The sequence below is a fragment of the Manis pentadactyla genome, chromosome 12 (genome assembly GCF_030020395.1).
Source record: "Manis pentadactyla isolate mManPen7 chromosome 12, mManPen7.hap1, whole genome shotgun sequence".
Lineage (NCBI taxonomy): Eukaryota > Metazoa > Chordata > Mammalia > Pholidota > Manidae > Manis > Manis pentadactyla.
The window spans coordinates 58,686,628-58,705,739 of NC_080030.1; the positions used below are offsets into that span (position 1 = coordinate 58,686,628).

Genomic DNA, 19,112 nt, shown 5'->3' on the forward strand with positions numbered 1-19,112 from the left:
GCAAAAGAAAGGCAGGCACTTTGAAAGACTTCACAGCAGTGAGAGGGCAGCTAAAGGGGCAAGTATTTCACAGAGCTTACTGCTCAGGAGAAAGGACAGGTGGACAAAATGGTCCCAGTGCATGGAGCCCAGATTGGGAACTTTCAGGAGCTTCACGTGCTCCATCCCCCTGGCTGGCAATGCAATGCAGCCCTGAGGCCCCCCACAATGATACACAGCCTCCTGCTCCTTCCTCCTGGCCAGAACCGGTGCGAAAAACTGCTGTCCTTGCCATTGTGCCAGGCCAACCAGATGGTAGCACCGCCTACAGCAGCTACAGAGGCATAGCATAGAAGCTCCTCCCTGCATGTTCAGCCCACTGGCCCTGGCAGTGGAGGCAGGCACTGCAGCCGGAAAGCAGGAAAGAGCTATTTCCTTCTGGCAGGCACAAGGATCAATCACCTGGGATGCCTGCCATTGCTCCAGATGCTGAGCAGCTCCAGAGAGTAGAGCTACTGGGCACTAGAGGGCATCACCTACACAAAGTTATTGTTCCATATTATTCATTACAAATATGAAATGTCAGAAGAACCTGGTACAAACCAAAGTCCCACAAACATGAGAAAGAGGGCCAATTGATGAAACTGAAATCATCAATCTTCCTCATAAGGATTTCAAAATAAAAATCATAAACATGCTCACGGAGCTACAGAAAACTATTCAAGACCTCAGGGAGGAATTCAAGAAAGAGAAAGAAACTTTGAAAAATACAGTTTCCAAAATGAAACATACAATGGGGGAATTAAAGGCAGATTAGATGACACAGAGGAGACAGTAAATGAAATAGAAATTAGAGAACAGAAAAACAAAGAAGCTGAGGCACAGACACAAAAAAAGATCTCTAGGAATGAAAGAATATTAAGAGAACTGTGTGACAAATCCAAATGGAACAATATTCATATTATAGTGGTACCAGAAGGAGAAGAGAGAGAAAAAGAAATAGAAAGTGTCTTTGATTAAATAATTGCTGAGAATTTCCTGAATCTGTGAAGGAAATTGTCTCTCAGGCCATGGAAGTGCACAGATCTCCCAACACAAAGGACTCTAGGAAGACTATACCAAGGCATACAATAATTAAAATGGCAAAGATCAAGGACAAGGACAGACTATTAAAAGCAGCCAGAGAGAAAAAAGATGACCTACAAGGGAAAGTCCATTGGGTTTCTCAGCACAAAACTTACCAGGAGGGAGTGGCATGATATATTTAATGCAATGAAACAGAGGGGTCTCAAACCAAGAATAACATATTTGACAAGATTGTTATTTAAATTTGAAGCAGGGATTAAACAATTTCCAGATAAGCAAAAGTTGAGAGAATTTACCTCTCAAAAACCATCTCTGCAGTGTATTTTGGAGGGGCTGCTATATATGGAAGTGTTCCTAAGGCTAAATAGCTGTCACCAGAGAGAGAAAATAAAACCACAGTAAAGGAGGTAGACCAATTAATTACTAAACAAAAGCAAAATTAAATCAACTACCCCTAAAGTCTGTCAAAAGATACACAAAGAGTACAGAATACAACACCTAATATATAAAGAATGGAGTAGGAAGAAGAAGAAGGGAGGAAAAAAAACCTTTAGATTGTATTTGAAATAGCATACTAAGTGTTAAGTTAGACTGTTAGATAGTAAAGAACCTAACCTTGAGCCCTTGGTAACCACAAATCTAAAGCCTGCAATGGCGATAAGTACATATCTATCGATAAGAACCCTAAATGTAACTGGATTGAATGCAAAAATCAAAATATATATAATAAATGAATGGATAAAAAAACAAGACCCATCTATATGCTGCCTAAAAGAGACTCACTGCAAACCCAAAGACATACACAGACAAAAAGTGAAGGGATGGAAGATATTTCATGCAAATAGTAGAGAAATAAAGCAGGAGTTGCAGTACTTGTATCAGATAAAATAGACTTCAAAACAAAGAAAGTAACAAGAGACAAGGACATTACATAATGATAAAGGGGTCACTCCAACAAGGGAATAAAACCATTAAAAATATCTTTACACCAAAAATAAGAGCATTAAATATGTGAAACAAATACTAACAGAATTAAAGGGGGAAACAATGCAATGCATTCATCATTTTAGGAGACTTCAACATGCCACTCACTCCAAGGACAGATCAACCAGACAGAAAATAAATAAGGTGACAGAGGCACTGAACAACACAGTAGACCAGATGGGCCTAACAGACATCTACAGAACTCTCCACCCAAAGCAGCAGGATACACATTCTTCTCAAGTGCACATGGAACATTTTCAAGAATAGATCATACACTAGGCCACAAAAAGAGCCTCAGCAAATTCAGAAAGGTTGAATTTGTGCCAACAAGCTCCTCAGACCACAAAGGTATGCAACCAGAAATAAATTACACAAAGAAAATGAAAAATCCTACAAACACATGGCAGCTTCACAACATGCTCCTAAATAACCAATGGATCAATGAACAAATAAAAACAGGCATCAAGAAATATTGAAAGACAAATGAAAACAACAATTCAACACTGCAAAATCGTGGGATATAGCAAAGGGCATGCTTCAAGGGAAGTATTTTGAAATAATGGCTTACCTCAAAAAAGAAAAACAATTCCAAATGAACAAAGTAAACTCACAATTAATGAAACTAGAAAAACAATAAGAAATGAGCTGCAAAGTCAGTAGAAGGAGGGACATAAAAAAGATCAGAGCACAAATAAATAAAGTTGAGAAGAATAAAACAGTAGAAAGAATCAATGAAACCAGGAGCTGGTTCTTTGAAAAAATTTTAAAAATAGATAATGTCCTAGCCAGACTTATTGAAAAAAAAAAGTGTCTACACACAAACGAATCAGAAATGAGAAAGGAAAAATCACTACAGACACCACAGAAATACAAAGAATTATTAGAGAATACTATGAAAAAATATATGATAACAAATTGGATAATCTAGAAGAAATGGACAACTTTCTAGAAAAATACAACCTTCCAAGACAGACCCAGGAAGAAACAGAAAATCTGAAAAGACCAATTACCAGCAATGAACTTGAATTGGTAATCAACAGACTACCTAAAAACAAAACGCCTGGGCCTCATGGCTTCACTGCTGAATTTTATCAAACATTTAGTGAAGACCTAATACCCATCCTCCTTAAAGTTTTCCAAAAAGTAGAAGAGGAGGGAATACTTCCAAACTCATTCTATGAGGCCAATAGCACTCTAGTACCAAAAGTAGTCAAAGACAACACACAAAAAAGAAAATTACATACCAAAACCCCTGATGAACACAGATGCAAAAATACTCAACAAAGTATTAGCACCAAATTCAGAAATACATCAAAAAGACCATCCACCATGATGAAGTAGGTTTATTCTAGGGCTTCAAGATGGCACAATATTAAAAAATCCATCAACATCATATACCACATCAAAAAGGACAAAAATCACACAATCCCCATAGATGCTGAAAGAGCATTTGACAAAATTCAACATCCCTTCATGATAAAAACTTTCAAGAAAATAGGTATAGAGGGCAAGTACCTCAACATAATAAAGGCCACATATGACAAACACACAGCCAACATTACACTTAACAGTAAAAGCTGAAAGCTTTTCCTTTAAGATTGGGAACAAGACAAGGATGTCCACTATCCCCACTTTTATTCAACATACTACTGGAAGTACTAGTCATGGCAATCAGACAACACAAAGAAATAAAAGGCATTCACATTGGTAAGGAAGAAGTTAAACTGTCACTGTTTGCAGATGACATGACACTGTACATAAAAATCCCTAAAGAATCCACTCCAAAACTACTAGAACTAATAATTGAATTCAGCAAAGTTACAGGATACAAAATCAATATACAGAAATCTGTTGCATTCCTATATACTAACAATCAACCAGCAGAAAAAAAAATCAGGAAAACAATTCCATTCACAATTGCATCAAAAAGAATAAAATACCTAGGAATAAACCATATGAAGGAGGTAAAAGACCTATACCCTGAAAACTACAAGACACTCATGAGAGAAATTAAGTAAGACACCAATAAATGGAAATCCATCCCATGCTCATGGATAGGAAGAATTAATATTGTCAAAATAGGCATCCTGCCTAAAGCAATCTACAGATTCAATGCAATCCCTATCAAAATATCAACAGCATTCTTCAATTAACTAGGGAAAATAATTCTAAAATTCATATGGAACCACAAAAAACCCTGAATAGCCAAAGCAATCCTGAGAAGGAAGAATAAAGCTGGGGGTATTATTCTCCTCGACTTCAAGCTCTACTACAAAGCCACAGTAATCAAGACAATTTGGTACTGGTACAAGAACAGACCCATAGACCAATGGAACAGACTAGAGAGCCCTGATATAAACCCATGCATATATGGTCAATTAATAGATGATAAAGGAGCCATGGATATACAATGGGGAAATGACAGCCTCTTCAACAACTGGTGTTGGCAAAACCAGGGAGCTACATGCAAGAGAATGAAACTGGATTATTGTCTGACCCCATACACAAAAGTAAACTCGAAATGGATCAAAGACCTGAATATAAGTCATGAAATCATAAAACTCATAGAAGAAAACATTGGCAAAAATTTCCTGAACATAAACACGAGCAACTTTTTCCTCAACGCATCTCCTTGGGCAAGGGAAACAAAAGGAAAAATGAACAAACAGGACTACATCAAACTAAAAAGTTTCTGTACAGCAAAGGACGCAATTAGCAGAATAAAAAGGCATCCTACAGTATGGGAGAATATATTCATAAACAACATATCTGACAAGGGATTAACATTCTAAATATATAAAGACCTCACAGGCCTCAACACCCAAAAAGCAAATAACCCGAATAAAAAATGGGTGGAGGATATGAACATACACTTCTCTAAAGAATAAATTCAGATGGCTAACAGGCACATGAAAAGATGCTCCACATCAGTAATTACCAGGGAATTGTAAATTAAAATCACAATGAGATATCACCTCACAACAGTTAGGATGGCCAACAACAAAAAGTCAAGGACCAAGAAATGCTGGTGAGAATGTAAACTCTCTGGTGGGAATGTAATTTAGTTCAACCATTGTGGAAAGCAATATTGAGGTTCCTCAAAAAACTAAAAATGGAAATAACATTTGGCCCAGTAATTCCACTCCTAGGAATTTACCTGAAGAAAACAAGATCCTTGATTCAAAAAGACAGATGCACCCCTATGTTCATTGCAGCACTATTTACAAAAGCGAAGATATGGAAGCAACCTAAGTGCCCATCAGTAGATGAATGGATAAAGAACATGTGGTACATATACACAATGGAATATTATTCAGCCTTAAGAAGAAAACGAATCCTACCATTTGCAACAACATGGATGGAGCTAGAGGGTATTCTGCTCAGTGAAATAAGCCATGCAGAGAAAGACAAGTACCAAATGCTTTCACTCATATGTGGAGTATAACAACAAAGCAAAACTGAAGGAACAAAACAGCAGCAGACTCGCAGACTCCAAGAAGGAACTAGTGGTGGAGAGGAAAGGAGAAGAGGATTGATGGGCATTATGATTGACACACATGGTGTGTGTGTGAAGGTCACAAGGAAGATAGAGTAGCACAGAGAAGACAAGTAGTGACCCTGTGGCATCTTAATATGCTGATGGACAGTGACTACATTGGGGTGGGGGGACTGGATAATATGTGTGAATGTAGTAACCACAATGTTGCTCATGTGAACCCTTCATAAGGACATGTATTAGTGATAACTTAACAACAAAAAAATCATACACTATGACCACGTAGGATTTATCTCTAGGGTGCAGTGATGGTTCAGCATATAAAAATCAATTAATGTGATACAGCAGATTAACAGAATGCAAGATAAAAATCATATGATCATTTCAATAGATACATAAAAACCATTTGATGAAATCCAATACTCTTTCACCATAAAAGCTTTTGACAAACTAGGGATAGAGAGAAATTACCTCAACATAATAAGTAGACCATATATGGAAACCCCCAGCTAACATCATACTCAATTGTTGAAAAACTGAGAATTTCTCCACTAAGATTAGGAACAAGGCAAGGATGCCCACTCTCATCTCTTTAACATAGTATGTCATGTCCTACCAGGAAAATTAGCAAGAAAAAAAAATTATCCAAATTAGATAAGAGGCAGTAAAATTGTCCCTGTTTACAAATAATATGATATGCATAGAAAACCCTGGAGATTCAACATACACAAAAAAGGCTGTGAGAACTAATAAACAAATTCAGTAAAGAGGCAGGATTCAAAATTATTATACAAAAATTAGTTGTGTTTCGTACACTAGTCATGAAATGTGAAAAGGAAATTAGGAAAAGAATCCATTTTACAATAGCATCAACAAAAATAAAATACTTAGAAATAAATTTAACTGAAGAAGTGAAAGATTTGTACACTAAAAACCATAAAACTTTGATGAAGCAAATGGAAAGATATCCATGTTCATGGGTTGAAAGACTTCATATTGTTAAAATCTCCATGTTACCGAAAAAGATCTATAGATTCAGTGTGATATCCAACAAAATCCCCACGTTTTTTTTGCAGAAATAGAAAAAACAGTACTAAAATTCATATAGAATCACGAAAGTATCTGACTAACCAAAACAATCTTTAAAAAAAAAAAAAAACTAGAGGCATCACACTTCCTGGTTTCAAATATATTACAAAGCTATAGTGATTAAAACAGTATGGTGCTGGTATAAAAGTAAACATGTAGACCAATGGAACACAATAGAAAACCTAGAAAATCTATATGGTCAACTGATCTTGAAGAAGGATGGCAAGAATACACAATGGGAAAAGAATAGTGTCTTCAACAAACGGTGTTGGGAAAACTGGATATCCACATGCAAAAAATGAAATTAGACCCTTATCATACACCATAAATAAAAACCAGCTCAACATGAGTTACAGACTCAAATGTAAGAATAGAAAGTGCAAAAATCCTAGAAGAACACTTAGGGAAAAGTAACAATATTGGTCTTAGTAATGACTTCATAGATATGACAACAAAAGCACAGGTAGTGGAAGTACATCAAACTGAAAAGCTTCTGCACAGCAAAGAAAAACATAAATGGAATAAAAAGGCAACCTATGGAATGGGAGAACATATTTGCAAACTATATATCTGGTAAGTGTGTGATTTCTAAAATATATAATGAAATCCTACAGCTCGATAGAACAAAACAAACCTAATGACTCAGTTAAAAAATGGACTAAGGATTTGAATAGATATTTCTCAGGTGAACACATACGAATGGCCAACAGGTATTAAAAAAGATGATCAACATCACTAAACATCAGGGAAATGCAAATAAAAACTACAATGAGATATTTTGCCTTACACTTATTAGGACGACTACTATCAAAAACAAATGTCAGCAAGGATATGGAGAAATTGCAACCCTTGTACACTGCTGATGACAATACAAAATAGTGTAGCTACATGGAAAACAGTACAGATATTCCTTAGATAATTAAAAATACAGTTACCATATGATCTAACAATTTCACCTCTGTATATTTGAAAGAATTGAGAACATGATCTGGAGGAGATATTACATTCTTATAGTCAACACAGCAGTATTTACTATGGCCAACATATGGAAACAAGCTAAATATCCATCAGTAGATAAATGGATTTTTTCTAAGTGGTATATATATACACACACACACACACACACTGGAACTTTATTCAGCCTTAAAGTAGGAAATCCTACAGATAGATGAACCTTGAAGATGTTTGAGTGAAATAAGCCTGTCACAAAAGACACATACTGCATGATTCTGTTTACAGGGTCAAAATGCTTTCTGAATAATTTTAAAAATACTTTAAACCTTAGAAAGGGGAAAGCTATCAATGACCCACTATTTCACTGGTGTCATTTCCAACTCTCAATGGAATGAACCAATTAAATGATTCCACTTCAAAAGGGGTTCAGCCTGGATAGTTTAATTCCCTTTTGGGCACAGGATTTTATAGCCAGAATATCAAGGAAAATGCAGATAAGGAGATAGAAACTGAGTGGTGATAATTAACTTTCCAGGCTAAAATAACTCAGCAGTAGGTGACGCGTCCTGAATTTGCAGCCAGCTTTGTCAGAGCTGCAAATTCTCAATCTCTTTGCTGAAGATCTGCCTCACAGTGAGTGAGAGGCTGACAAAGCAGCTTGTGTTGCAGAGGGAAGTAGTTTATCTTTCTACAGTCATGGAATTTAGAGCTTGCACTAACAGTAGAAATCTTTAGAGCTAACCCTCTCATTTTACAAATGAGGAGAGGAAAGGCCTTTAACAGGAGAGGTAACTGATTTCCTCAGGCTCAAACAGTTATTTTTGAATAATTTGGACAAAAATAAAAACAAGAAACTGTTAGAAAGACAGATATGGGTAGGTGAAGGGAGAATAAAGCCAGTAAAGCCCACTGAAAGGGATTCAAAGAGTTAACCAGATAAAACCAGAGAGCCAGAAAAGACAGAGTTAACTAGTTGGTGTTTTAAAGGCCAGGAGTTACACTTGGAATGTCCAGACACTTCCCAGATGAAAAACAACTTCCCAGATAAGAAGCTTCTAAGCACAGACACTCCCTAGATAATGAAAATATCAGAAGACAAGCACAGATATCATCAGAGTGCACTCCATGTCTTTTTTTTGTTACCAATTAGACCAGGCCTCCACGGCTAAAGATTGTCAGTCAAGGACTTCTCTGTCCTGCCAAAAACCCCATAAAAGAATATGCACAGAGAGTAGCCTGCCTTTGTCTCCCTCGACTCTGGCCAGCTCTTCCCTTGGAGTGCATTCAAATAAAACTCTTATTCTGTTTCGCTCCTGTATCTCTGCCTTTCAATTCTTTGTGACAGTAGGGACAAGAATCAAGGAGAATAAACTCAACCCATAACAAAAACCAGTAAAATTTTCATAAAGTTTGAGGACCTTGGAGGCAAAAGAGGGCCTGGTGGAAGGGAGAAGAAAGATAACCGCAGGGGAGCTGACCCTCTGGTTCTAACTGTTCTGGATACTTCCTGGCTGAGTACTCATTTCTCTTACAGATGATAATAAAAACAATAGTTACATAAGAGCTTAAAATCATCCATTTTAATGTATATATGCTCACATTATTCCCATCAGGTAGGAAGTGACCATTTTATAAATGCAGAGGTGAGGTAACTTGCCTGAGATCTCACAGCTAGTAAATGGTGGAGCCAGGTTCCAGGCAGTTTGATTCCAGAATGGGATTTTTCACCTACTGGAGTGTTGGTATATGCTGGCCCTGCCCTATCTGCTCAGCTCCTGCAGGATCCTCTCCCTGCTGGTCATATTCACCTTGCAAAGACCCAGATCCAGGTCTGACAAGCACCACATTTGAGACAGTATGCATGAACAGATTTGCATAAGACAGAAGTTATATTCAAATACAAAACGAATCAAAAGAAACAAATAAGGGAAGGGGCCAAGAAGTGGGAAACTAGATATCATGGGATAAAGTCAACAGGATTCATAGATGACACAAGAAAAACCAGTAATGTTAAAGGTCAGAAAAAAAGGCACACCATCTAACAACTAAGTGGGTGTCTTTGCATATCTCCCATTGTAGAAGACTTACTCAGTTTATTAATACTAGGCATTAGAGTACCCCATGTCTGTAAATATTCAGCTCTAAATCCATCCATGGAAAACAAAATAACTGGTGGCAGGTCAAATCTGAAAACAGAAAACCAAAAATTAGTCTTTTCTTTTGATTGTTAGAAAAAGGATACTTTTCTGTTACCTGCAATGCTCTAAATTAGAAAGTACTTAGAAAGTACAGCAAGAAAACTTCTGGGTCAAGTTTTCCTTTCTCTTTTTAAAAAGTGTAATCTCCCTTAACAATCAATACTTCTAGTGTACTAGTAATCCCTAATTAGTATGTTAGTCATGTGTCAGCTTCATTCTTTACTAGCTATTGAACTCTAAGCAGTTACTCAACCTCACAAAAGTCACCCAGTACTTTGAAATCATTACAACATAGCACATTGGTATCATTGCCTTTCCACAAATGTATTTAGTGTTTTACAGTGCCAAGTCTACATGGAGCTAATTAATTACAGTATTATAATAAAGGTCAGCAGCATGCAAGTGGAGCATTAACAAAACATCATCATAAATGGGGTTCTGTACTGCACACCCTTCATGATCCTGGCTTTGGCTCAGGAGCCAAGAGTAATGATTACCGAATTCAAGGTTCAACCTCAAAAATTATAAAAGTTACAATTATTCTTCCATCTTTTGAAAATAATTATGACATGGAGTTCAGAAACCCCATAGCTTAAGAGATGTTTTATTATTCTAAAGTTCTACTTTTTTTTAGTGCTTAATTCTAATATCTCAGGATATTCATATTAACCTCAGAAGCATCACAATCTCTTTTTAGATCAGTATTTAAGTTAAAATGATGAAGGTGATGTTTGGGTTATAGCCAGAGACTGTCTTTTCCTCATTCAATATTTTTTTCACTTTTAAATTTGTATATATATTTTATACACACACACATACACAAAACTTCACAGATGTATAATTTGTTAAATTTTTCCTAATTGAACTCCACTGTGTAGCCATCACCCAGATCAAGAAACAGAATACTGACTGCGTTCTGGAAGCCTCCCATGTGCTCTCTTGCAGGTAGTAACTTTCACCAACCACGTCCCCACCAAGGGTGATTAGTATCTTGACTTCTAACAGCATAGATTTGTTGTGCTTACTTTTGTACTGGTATTTATGTGCAGACAGAACCAGATAGTATGTATTTTATTATATTATAGTATGTAGTATGTAGTAATTATAGTATGTAGTAATTATATTATGTTTGAGATTTATCTACATCGTTGCACGTAGTCATGGATCATTCATTCTCACAGCTGCCTAGTATGCAGTGAATGGGTAAACCACAACTTTTTCATTCTATTGTTGGGCACTTAGGTATTTTCCAGTTCATGGCTATTATGAATAGAAACTACGAACATAGTAGATTTGTTTTAAATTCTAAATGCAGTGCATGCAAGTGAGTACGTGAAGACATTATTTTCAACTCTGTGCTCAAGCAGTCTCATAACTAAGTTTTTGAACAAAACATTTTGCTAAGAAGTGGCTTAGAGTTAATCTTTAAAAATTGTGACAAACAACCACTATGATTATAAAAAAAAAATTCTGAATGTTGATAACAGCTAAAAAATAAGAAAAATGTTTTTTTCAATGTGCCTGAGTAACACGAGAAAAAAAAAACCAGTGTAGCCATCTAATTCCACATTGTAAAAGACAGTGTGAGGAGCATCTGGAGGACAAGACTATTTGGCTTCCCAGGATATGAATTCATCATAGAATAATTTGTTTTAACAAATATTTGAGTCAGGCATTGGGCTAGATACCGAGAACAAAGGCATGCAGTAACTACAGCTCTTATCTAGGGGAAGAAATGGAGAAGTAAACAGGAGCGGTTAAGGGCTAGATTTGAATACAGAGTGCTATTCAATTACATTCAGCTTTTGGTAGGGTGAGAGCAGGCTCTCCAGGGGGTAAGGCATGTGAACTGAGCCTTAAAGAACAAAGAGAAATAACATGAAAAGAGAATGGCACCAATGTTCTACTCAGGGAAAATACACTGTGCAAAAGGCCATGTGCAAAACAAAATAGCTTTTACGAGTCTCAAAAAACATTGGGCTCAGCAAAGACAAAGAACAGACACAAGAGAATGTTCGGTGTGATTCCATTGACACGAAACTCTAAAACAAGAATCTGTGATTTTAGAAATCATAACATGAGGGATGGAAGTATTCTATAACCTGGAAATATTTTCTACCTGTGGGTTTCACAGGTTTCTGAATTTCCAAATCTCATTATAGTGTACAAATAAGTGTGAACATTTCAATATGTATGAGTTATATTTCAGAAACAGACACGCTATCCACACACATTTTTTTTTAATGAAATAATGCTCTTTAAATAGGCCTCTACCAATTCTTCCTATAGTTGGGTGTTCTTCTCTCCTTCTTCTACCTCATCATCTTCCTCCCACCACTTGTGCAGGAGGTGAGGGCAGAGGGGGCAACTGGAGAGAAAATCCATCCTGACTAGGAGGTGATGTGGGACATGTTTCCAGGGCTGGGCTCAGTCCAGAAGTCCTTGTAAATGTGTGGAGCAGGTGCATGGGAGGCGTGGGCTGGGGGGCATCACCCACAGGTTCATCACCCACGCCCACCTGACAAAGTCCTCCTCATCCATCCTTCAGGGTCTGCCTTTCACTGTGAGGCCTTCCAGGGACAAATCTCTTCCCCTAAGGTGCTAGGATGTTACAGAAAAAGAGTTCTGGCTGGAGTAATTTAAATCTAAATTCTATCCCTGACCATAGAACCTTGGGAATGTTAGTACTTAATACTTCAACAGATATTTTCAAGTCATTGTTGTAAGACATGAATATCCTACATTAATATAAAAGGGCTTTGTAAAACAATAAAGCAAACAAAAGTCTGTTTGAGTTTGAAGTCATAAGGAAATCTTTGTCAGTATGAGACAAGACTGGCTATGATGGACATAGGGAAGACATCATACTATTATTTCCTTTGTATGTGTTAGAAATTTATCATAAAGTTTTAAAAATTCTAAACAAAATATAAAAGTAACTAGCTGGTCTCTTGCACAAATCTTTTTTAAATGTAAATAAGGTGAAGGAAATTCATCCTTGCCTCTCAACTACATTTCATGTGCCATGTGTTACAGAAAGATAAAAATCCCCATATTATTCTCACCCTTCTGGACACTGAGACTGCTGGGCTGCGCCACACACTTCTTCCACCCATGGGGTTTCTCCTGAAAAGCATAAGATCAAAATCTTTAGACTGTTGCACCACAGCTAGAAAAGAGAGACAAATGTTCAAGGGACGTGATTTTTTCAAACACTTAATTTATGCTACTCCAGTGACCAAATTCTTCCAGAATATGTTAAGTGCTATTTTGTGTGCTTGCAAGGTCAATGCCTCTGTTATTTACAAGATCAGTAATCTACACCAAACTGAACAAATTTTTATGATCTTAACTAAAAAATTCTTTACTTCATGGATGTTTATATTTCTGTTTATAAGATATTCCAGCAATTCCAGGAAAAGAGACAAATAGACAAGACATGCCTCTTGATGGAAGAAAAAACACCATCTGTGCAGTGTACTTGTAGAATAAATTAATAGATAAATTATATCTGAATCTCAATGTTCCTCTGATTCTAACAACCAGTTTTCAGTAAATACAGGAGATGACAAACGGCATAAGTCAGTTAAACCTGTACTGGAAAACTCCACAGGATACATGACTCCATTTCTTCTTCGGCATGTAAATTGCAAGAGAAAAAAAAAGGAAGGGAGAACCAACTTTTAAAGGTCTTGAAATATATCAACCACTTGCAGTGTATGGAATCTATTTGGATTCTACCTCAAACAATCCTTTAAAAAATGTTATGAAACAGAAAAATTAGAATAGTGATTGGATATTTGACAATAAATAATCATTGATCATATTTTTAGATAATTAATGGTATTGTAATTTTGTTAATTATTTATCTTTTTAGATACATGCCAAAAATATTTATGGATGAATGATATTAACTGTAGAATTTGCTTCAAAATAGTCTAAAATTTGGGGAGAGGTGTTTAGGGGAATAAAGAGTATATTTTTTAATAAAAAGAAAGAAATTAAAACTTAAAAATGAGCAAAAGTAGGACTGATCACTAAATTCATTTTAATGTCATGCTGGGAATTATCTAAAAAACCCACTTGTGGATTATCTAGTGATGCAGGAGTATATAACTTTATCTAGCTTATTCTTTACCATTTACCATTTTATAACTCAGTAAAGGTAGCAATTAATTGGTAGAAAACTGTTAGCAAATAAGTTGTCCTTTAGAAATGCAAATTATTTCTGTCCCACCAAAAGTTTAATGGTTTTATTCCAACATTCTTTCTCTCCTACATATGTTCCATGTCTTACATTCTCTTTGAGCCAGCTTAAAATTGCAGTTGTTAATCTCATTAATGAGTTAATAAATATTTGACATGTTCACTTCACATTACACAAGAGTGATGTTTATATCATTTTGAAAATTATACTTTGCCAGTATGAGTCAAGACTGGCTATGATGGACATAAGGAAGACATCATACTATTATTTCCTTTGTATGTGTTAGAAAATTATCATAAAGTTTTAAAAATTCTAAACAAAATATAAAAGTAACTAGCTGGTCTCCTGCACAAAAATTATCCAAATCCCCTCAAACTACTGTCTGAAAACAGAATTTTTGGCAAAAAATTATTTAATGTCTTTAAGTATAAGGTGTAGTTGAAGAGAAATACATTTATTTAAAAAATAAACTGACATGATTAAATTAACTCCAATAAAGTAACTGATTTAGCGATAATGATAAAATTCAACACTGTTCACAGCTATTACTTCTGTGTCTGTTAAATTCAAGCAATATTGTGCAATAAATTCAGCGGGAAAGCTTACCATATGACCTGAAGATCAGTCTTGAGATTAAAGAGTTAAGAGGTATACAATTAGGGTAGAAGGCAGAATATATGGGTCAGAGTCAATATGGTCAGTAAACTTATGAGAAATAAGCAAACAAGAAACCACATTTATCTGTGAATTTAAAGGGGTTTTTAATAATACAATATTCACTATTAAATGCCAAGAAATTACTTTTTAAAAACAGAGCTACCATTTCAGAATTTTATTTTCCTTCCTGATTGCCCTTTTTTAGCTGATTTTCCATTATATTCTGTATAAAAACAGATTCCTCTATTAGTGCAAAACCTATTTTCTACTAAGGGATTACAGTTAATAATGTTTCCACTATAACCCTTTCCTCTTATTTAAAGTAAATAAGAATTCAATATAATGTCTTTTCTTGGTCTCAAAATAATAAATGTGGAAGTTAGCTTTATTTTGAGTGTGAAAGAGGTGTTGATAGCTTGAAGCAATTCCGTTGCTATGTGTGTGCGTATATTTTTTATAACTATCATCAGATGTTCAGAAGAACTGGTGATTTAAAAAAATCTACATCACTCATAAAGTGGCAAGCAGATACAGTCAGGAGTTCATAACGTGGATTCTCGTCAGCTCTGCATTTACAACCTGAAGGCTCTTAACCAATAATTTAACCACTCAGGTCACAGTTGTTTCAGTAGTAACTCTGGTTTAACTAACTGATATTTGGGCCAGATAACCTCTTTCATGATGTTTTAACTTTAACCATCCAATGTCTCAAACGACAAGTATGTCTAAGATAGTCTTTGGGCTGAAAAAAATATCAAATTAATATGGAACTTTAAACTTTCTCTTCTTTTCTATACTATCTATGCTATGAACTCCTTTCCTCTATAGTGGACAAACCATGAACACATATGGTCTTTCTTCCATATGGACTAGCTAGAGATTCTTTAACTTACTTGGATTTTTGCAGCCTAGGCCAGCTCTAGGTCACTGAATTCACAGGGGCCAAAGAGTCAATATCCCCTGCTTACCTTGACAAACACTCCTATAGTCAGTACAGCAGTCTTTCCTCTGCAAACAGTCATCTGAACAAGAACAAAGGCTGGCTTCTAGTCTGGACTCCCCACAACGAAATTTATTGCATGTCCATATTCGAGCTGTAAAATTACACATTTCCATTCTCAGCATTTGTTTCAAGTATCCAATACCAAAAATTTAACTTGTGTGCATTTCTCTCTGTATTCTTGCACAGTTCAATTCTTGGTTTATCTACATTAATAAATGAAACACATAATACAAAAAAGGAGTAATCCACCATTTTTCTTCATTTGGCATGGATAGCAGAGAGAAATGCAGCTTTATAAGCTACAGCTCTGGTCTCCCTAGCAGGTACACCTCTGAGTTTAGAGACACTCTGAACACTGGTCCTATCCCTGCCCAGGGGCAAGGGCTACTGATGGTGAAGAACCACTAACACCGAGTGATTGTTGCCGCCCAAGTGCAGCTTTGCACAGCCTTTGCTAAGGACAAGCAGCAATGAAGAGGCAGTGACAACAGAAGTAACAGGAGCACAGTCAGGTCTGTAAGAATGTAGGCAGGCCAGCGTACTTCCCAGCTGATAGTGTCCGAAGGGGAAGAGAGAGCAGCTCCCCACCACACCTCGGGTGCTCCCAGGCCTTGTACTTAGCGTTAAGATGGGTGTAAATAAATCCTCAGGCTGGACTGAGGCTGCTTCCATGTGCCACCTGCTAAGAAGCAGTGGCTAACATCAACATCAGCCCTGTGCTTAAACAGTATGTTGAATAGGTGACTGTGTGCTTCCATTGGACATGGAGTTCTTCATTCCCCATTATTTATTATTTACTTAGAAAGAAAAGATTTTTGGGGATTAAATAAAAGCAATCTTATCTATACTAGGTTATCTGCTCCATCTGGCCCTTTTCACAGATGATAATATAAGGAGCTCTATGTTCTGTTCTTCAATGTTCAAACCACTAGGTCCCCCAACCTTCCCTGATTTCTTAAAATTTAAACATTGAAAATGATCTCTTCCACCTAGAAAATGGTATTTCTCAAGTTGTGTTCTGTGGAGTATTGGCACCAGTGTCACCAAGAATCACTAGCTTTCCAAGTAAGTCTTAGGCACCCTGAAATTTGAGAACCACTATAAATGAAGCAAAATTAGATGATTAACATAAGCCATAGTAAAACTCCACTGAAGCTTAAATAAATTAAACCAAATTAATTAAACTCCATTAGAACCTCAATTACATAAAGCATGGACTCTGCACTTAGCACTGTAAAGTGGGAGAGTGTAACAGTCAATCCTGTATATAAGGTGGTAGGGGTTGAATTGCACCCTCCCCCCAGCCCCAAATATTGAAGTCCTAACCCCCATAACGGTGAATGCAACCTTGCGTAGAAAAGGATCTTTGCAGATAATCAAGGTAAAATGAGATTAGGATGGGCCCTAATCCAGTGTGACCAGTATTTTTATAAAAAGGGGGAAATTTGGACACAGACACATACAGAGGGAAGACTGTGAAGATACAGGGAGAATGCAATGTGAGATGAAAGAAGAGTGCCAATGATTGCCAGCAACTCACTAGAAGCTAGGAGAGAGGCATAGAACAGCTTCTCCCTCATAGCCCTCAGAAGAAACCAACTCTGCAGACATCTAGATCTTGGATTTCTAGCCTCCAGAGCTGAGAAAGTGAATTTTGTTGTTTAATTAAGCTGTCCATTTTGTGGTAGTGTCTGTGGCAACCATAGCAAACTAATACACAAGGTATAGGGGTGGGCATCTGGACATACATCAATGAGAGGACAACTAACATTTTAATAAACTTATTTTCTGAATACATACTTGGTTCCACACAGGTGTCTTCAAAATCCCAGCAGCAGTCACCTCGGTCTTTGCATCCCACATCACACCAGCAGCCCTCTAGTCCGCTATATGAAGAATCAAAGCATTTCTTCCTGCAGCTGCCTGTAGAGTGAAGGAAATAAGGAAACCAATGCTTAGCTGTTATCCGGTACCTCATTGCTAGATGGCATAAGCACAGAAGAAGTGCTTAGCACAGAGTAGGACAGACAAATAGATTATTTATATTGTGCTGTATGATTCATCAGTGCAAAGTGATAAGTAATGAGTATTTTTTCCCTAGGACTCCAGAGATCCAAGACTCAGAGACACTGAGCACCATTAGGTGAGGGTAGGAGACACAAGCAGAGGCTAAATATTGTGGAATTAGTTGAAAGTGTGGATATGGAGCAGTGACTATCCATCCCATGTCCCACTCCATAATAGAAGGCTCATAATCTGGAAGAATTTAGGAGGAGTGGCTTTTCCTCACAGAAACAGCAGACACAAAGGATAGTTATGATGAGGGAAGACAAACAAGTCTTACTCTTACATGGGAACAGGTGGTTACCATATGTTTGAGGATAGCAGGATAACATCCGACGTGAAAGACAAAGACCAACACAAACAAGAAAAAAAGAAAAACTTGGTGGAAAAGAAACAATGCAGGGAGAAGAAGAGTTACACACACACACACACACACACGACTAATATTGAGATCCTCAGAAAAGAAGAAATTGAATCCACGAAATAAGAAAGTTATAATTTAAAAAATGAGAAATAACATTCAGTGTGGTCTTGGAAATACAAATGAGAGCAGTAATAAAACTTTGAATAGAGGGGTGTGGTAGGCATAATTATGGTTCCAAAAATCCATGTCCTGATCCCCAAGGCTGTGAATATGTCGCCTTGTGTGGCAAAGGGATTTTGCAGCTGTAATGAAGGCTACTATTTAGATGACCTTAAAACAGGGCAGTTGTACCTAAAAGTGAAAAGAAAAAAAAATGGAGATGAAATTATTAAAGAAATCATACTATAAAATTTCCTATAAGTGTAAAGCATAAATTTTTTTCTTCAAATTTGCCCCCCAAATTTCCTAAAACTCACACCAAAGGATCAAAAGAGAGAGAGAGCTCTTTCAAGTTTCCAGAGAAAGATTAGAACCAAACTCTACAGGTTCACTAGTCAGAATGGTATCGAAGTTCTTGAAAGCAACACTGGAACTGAAAGACAGGAAAACAGTATCTTCAGATTTCTTGAGAAAATATTTTCATCTTAGAATTCAATACCTAACCAAACTGTAAGTCCAGGGAAAGGAAATCCTGGGGCAAAATACCTCTTAAAAACCAAAATCGGCCAAAGGGAGAAATGAAGCTTAAAATCCATTTATTGCTTACAAACTGCAGGCCGGGCCCTTCTCTCTCTCCTGCTCCAGCAGCACCACAACCAGTGCTCCCCTCACCTCTCTGGTACAGATAAGCCCTGTTGTCTAGGTAATTACCCACTGATATGGAGACAGAACTTCTCTCCACTCTTGAGGAATGATGCAAATGCACTAAAGCCATACTCTCTCCACCCTTGAGTACCTGTTGATATGCATATATACTAAAGCCAGCTGAGATCTTCTGGAAATATCGCAATTTTACCCACACAAACTATCAT

At 36.8% G+C, this 19,112-nt stretch overlaps 1 protein-coding gene across 1 annotated transcript in view; it reads right to left on the bottom strand.

The window, feature by feature from the left end:
- Positions 1–19,112, bottom strand: part of ENPP3 (ectonucleotide pyrophosphatase/phosphodiesterase 3) — a 71,638-nt gene that overhangs the window by 45,634 nt on the left and 6,892 nt on the right. The window contains exons 3-6 of the mRNA XM_036903779.2: positions 17,454–17,576; positions 15,619–15,744; positions 12,852–12,912; positions 9,677–9,774 (exon numbers count right to left, since the gene is read on the bottom strand). Coding sequence (XP_036759674.2) covers positions 9,677–9,774; positions 12,852–12,912; positions 15,619–15,744; positions 17,454–17,576 — 408 coding nt within the window. The remainder of the gene's footprint in view (positions 1–9,676; positions 9,775–12,851; positions 12,913–15,618; positions 15,745–17,453; positions 17,577–19,112) is intronic.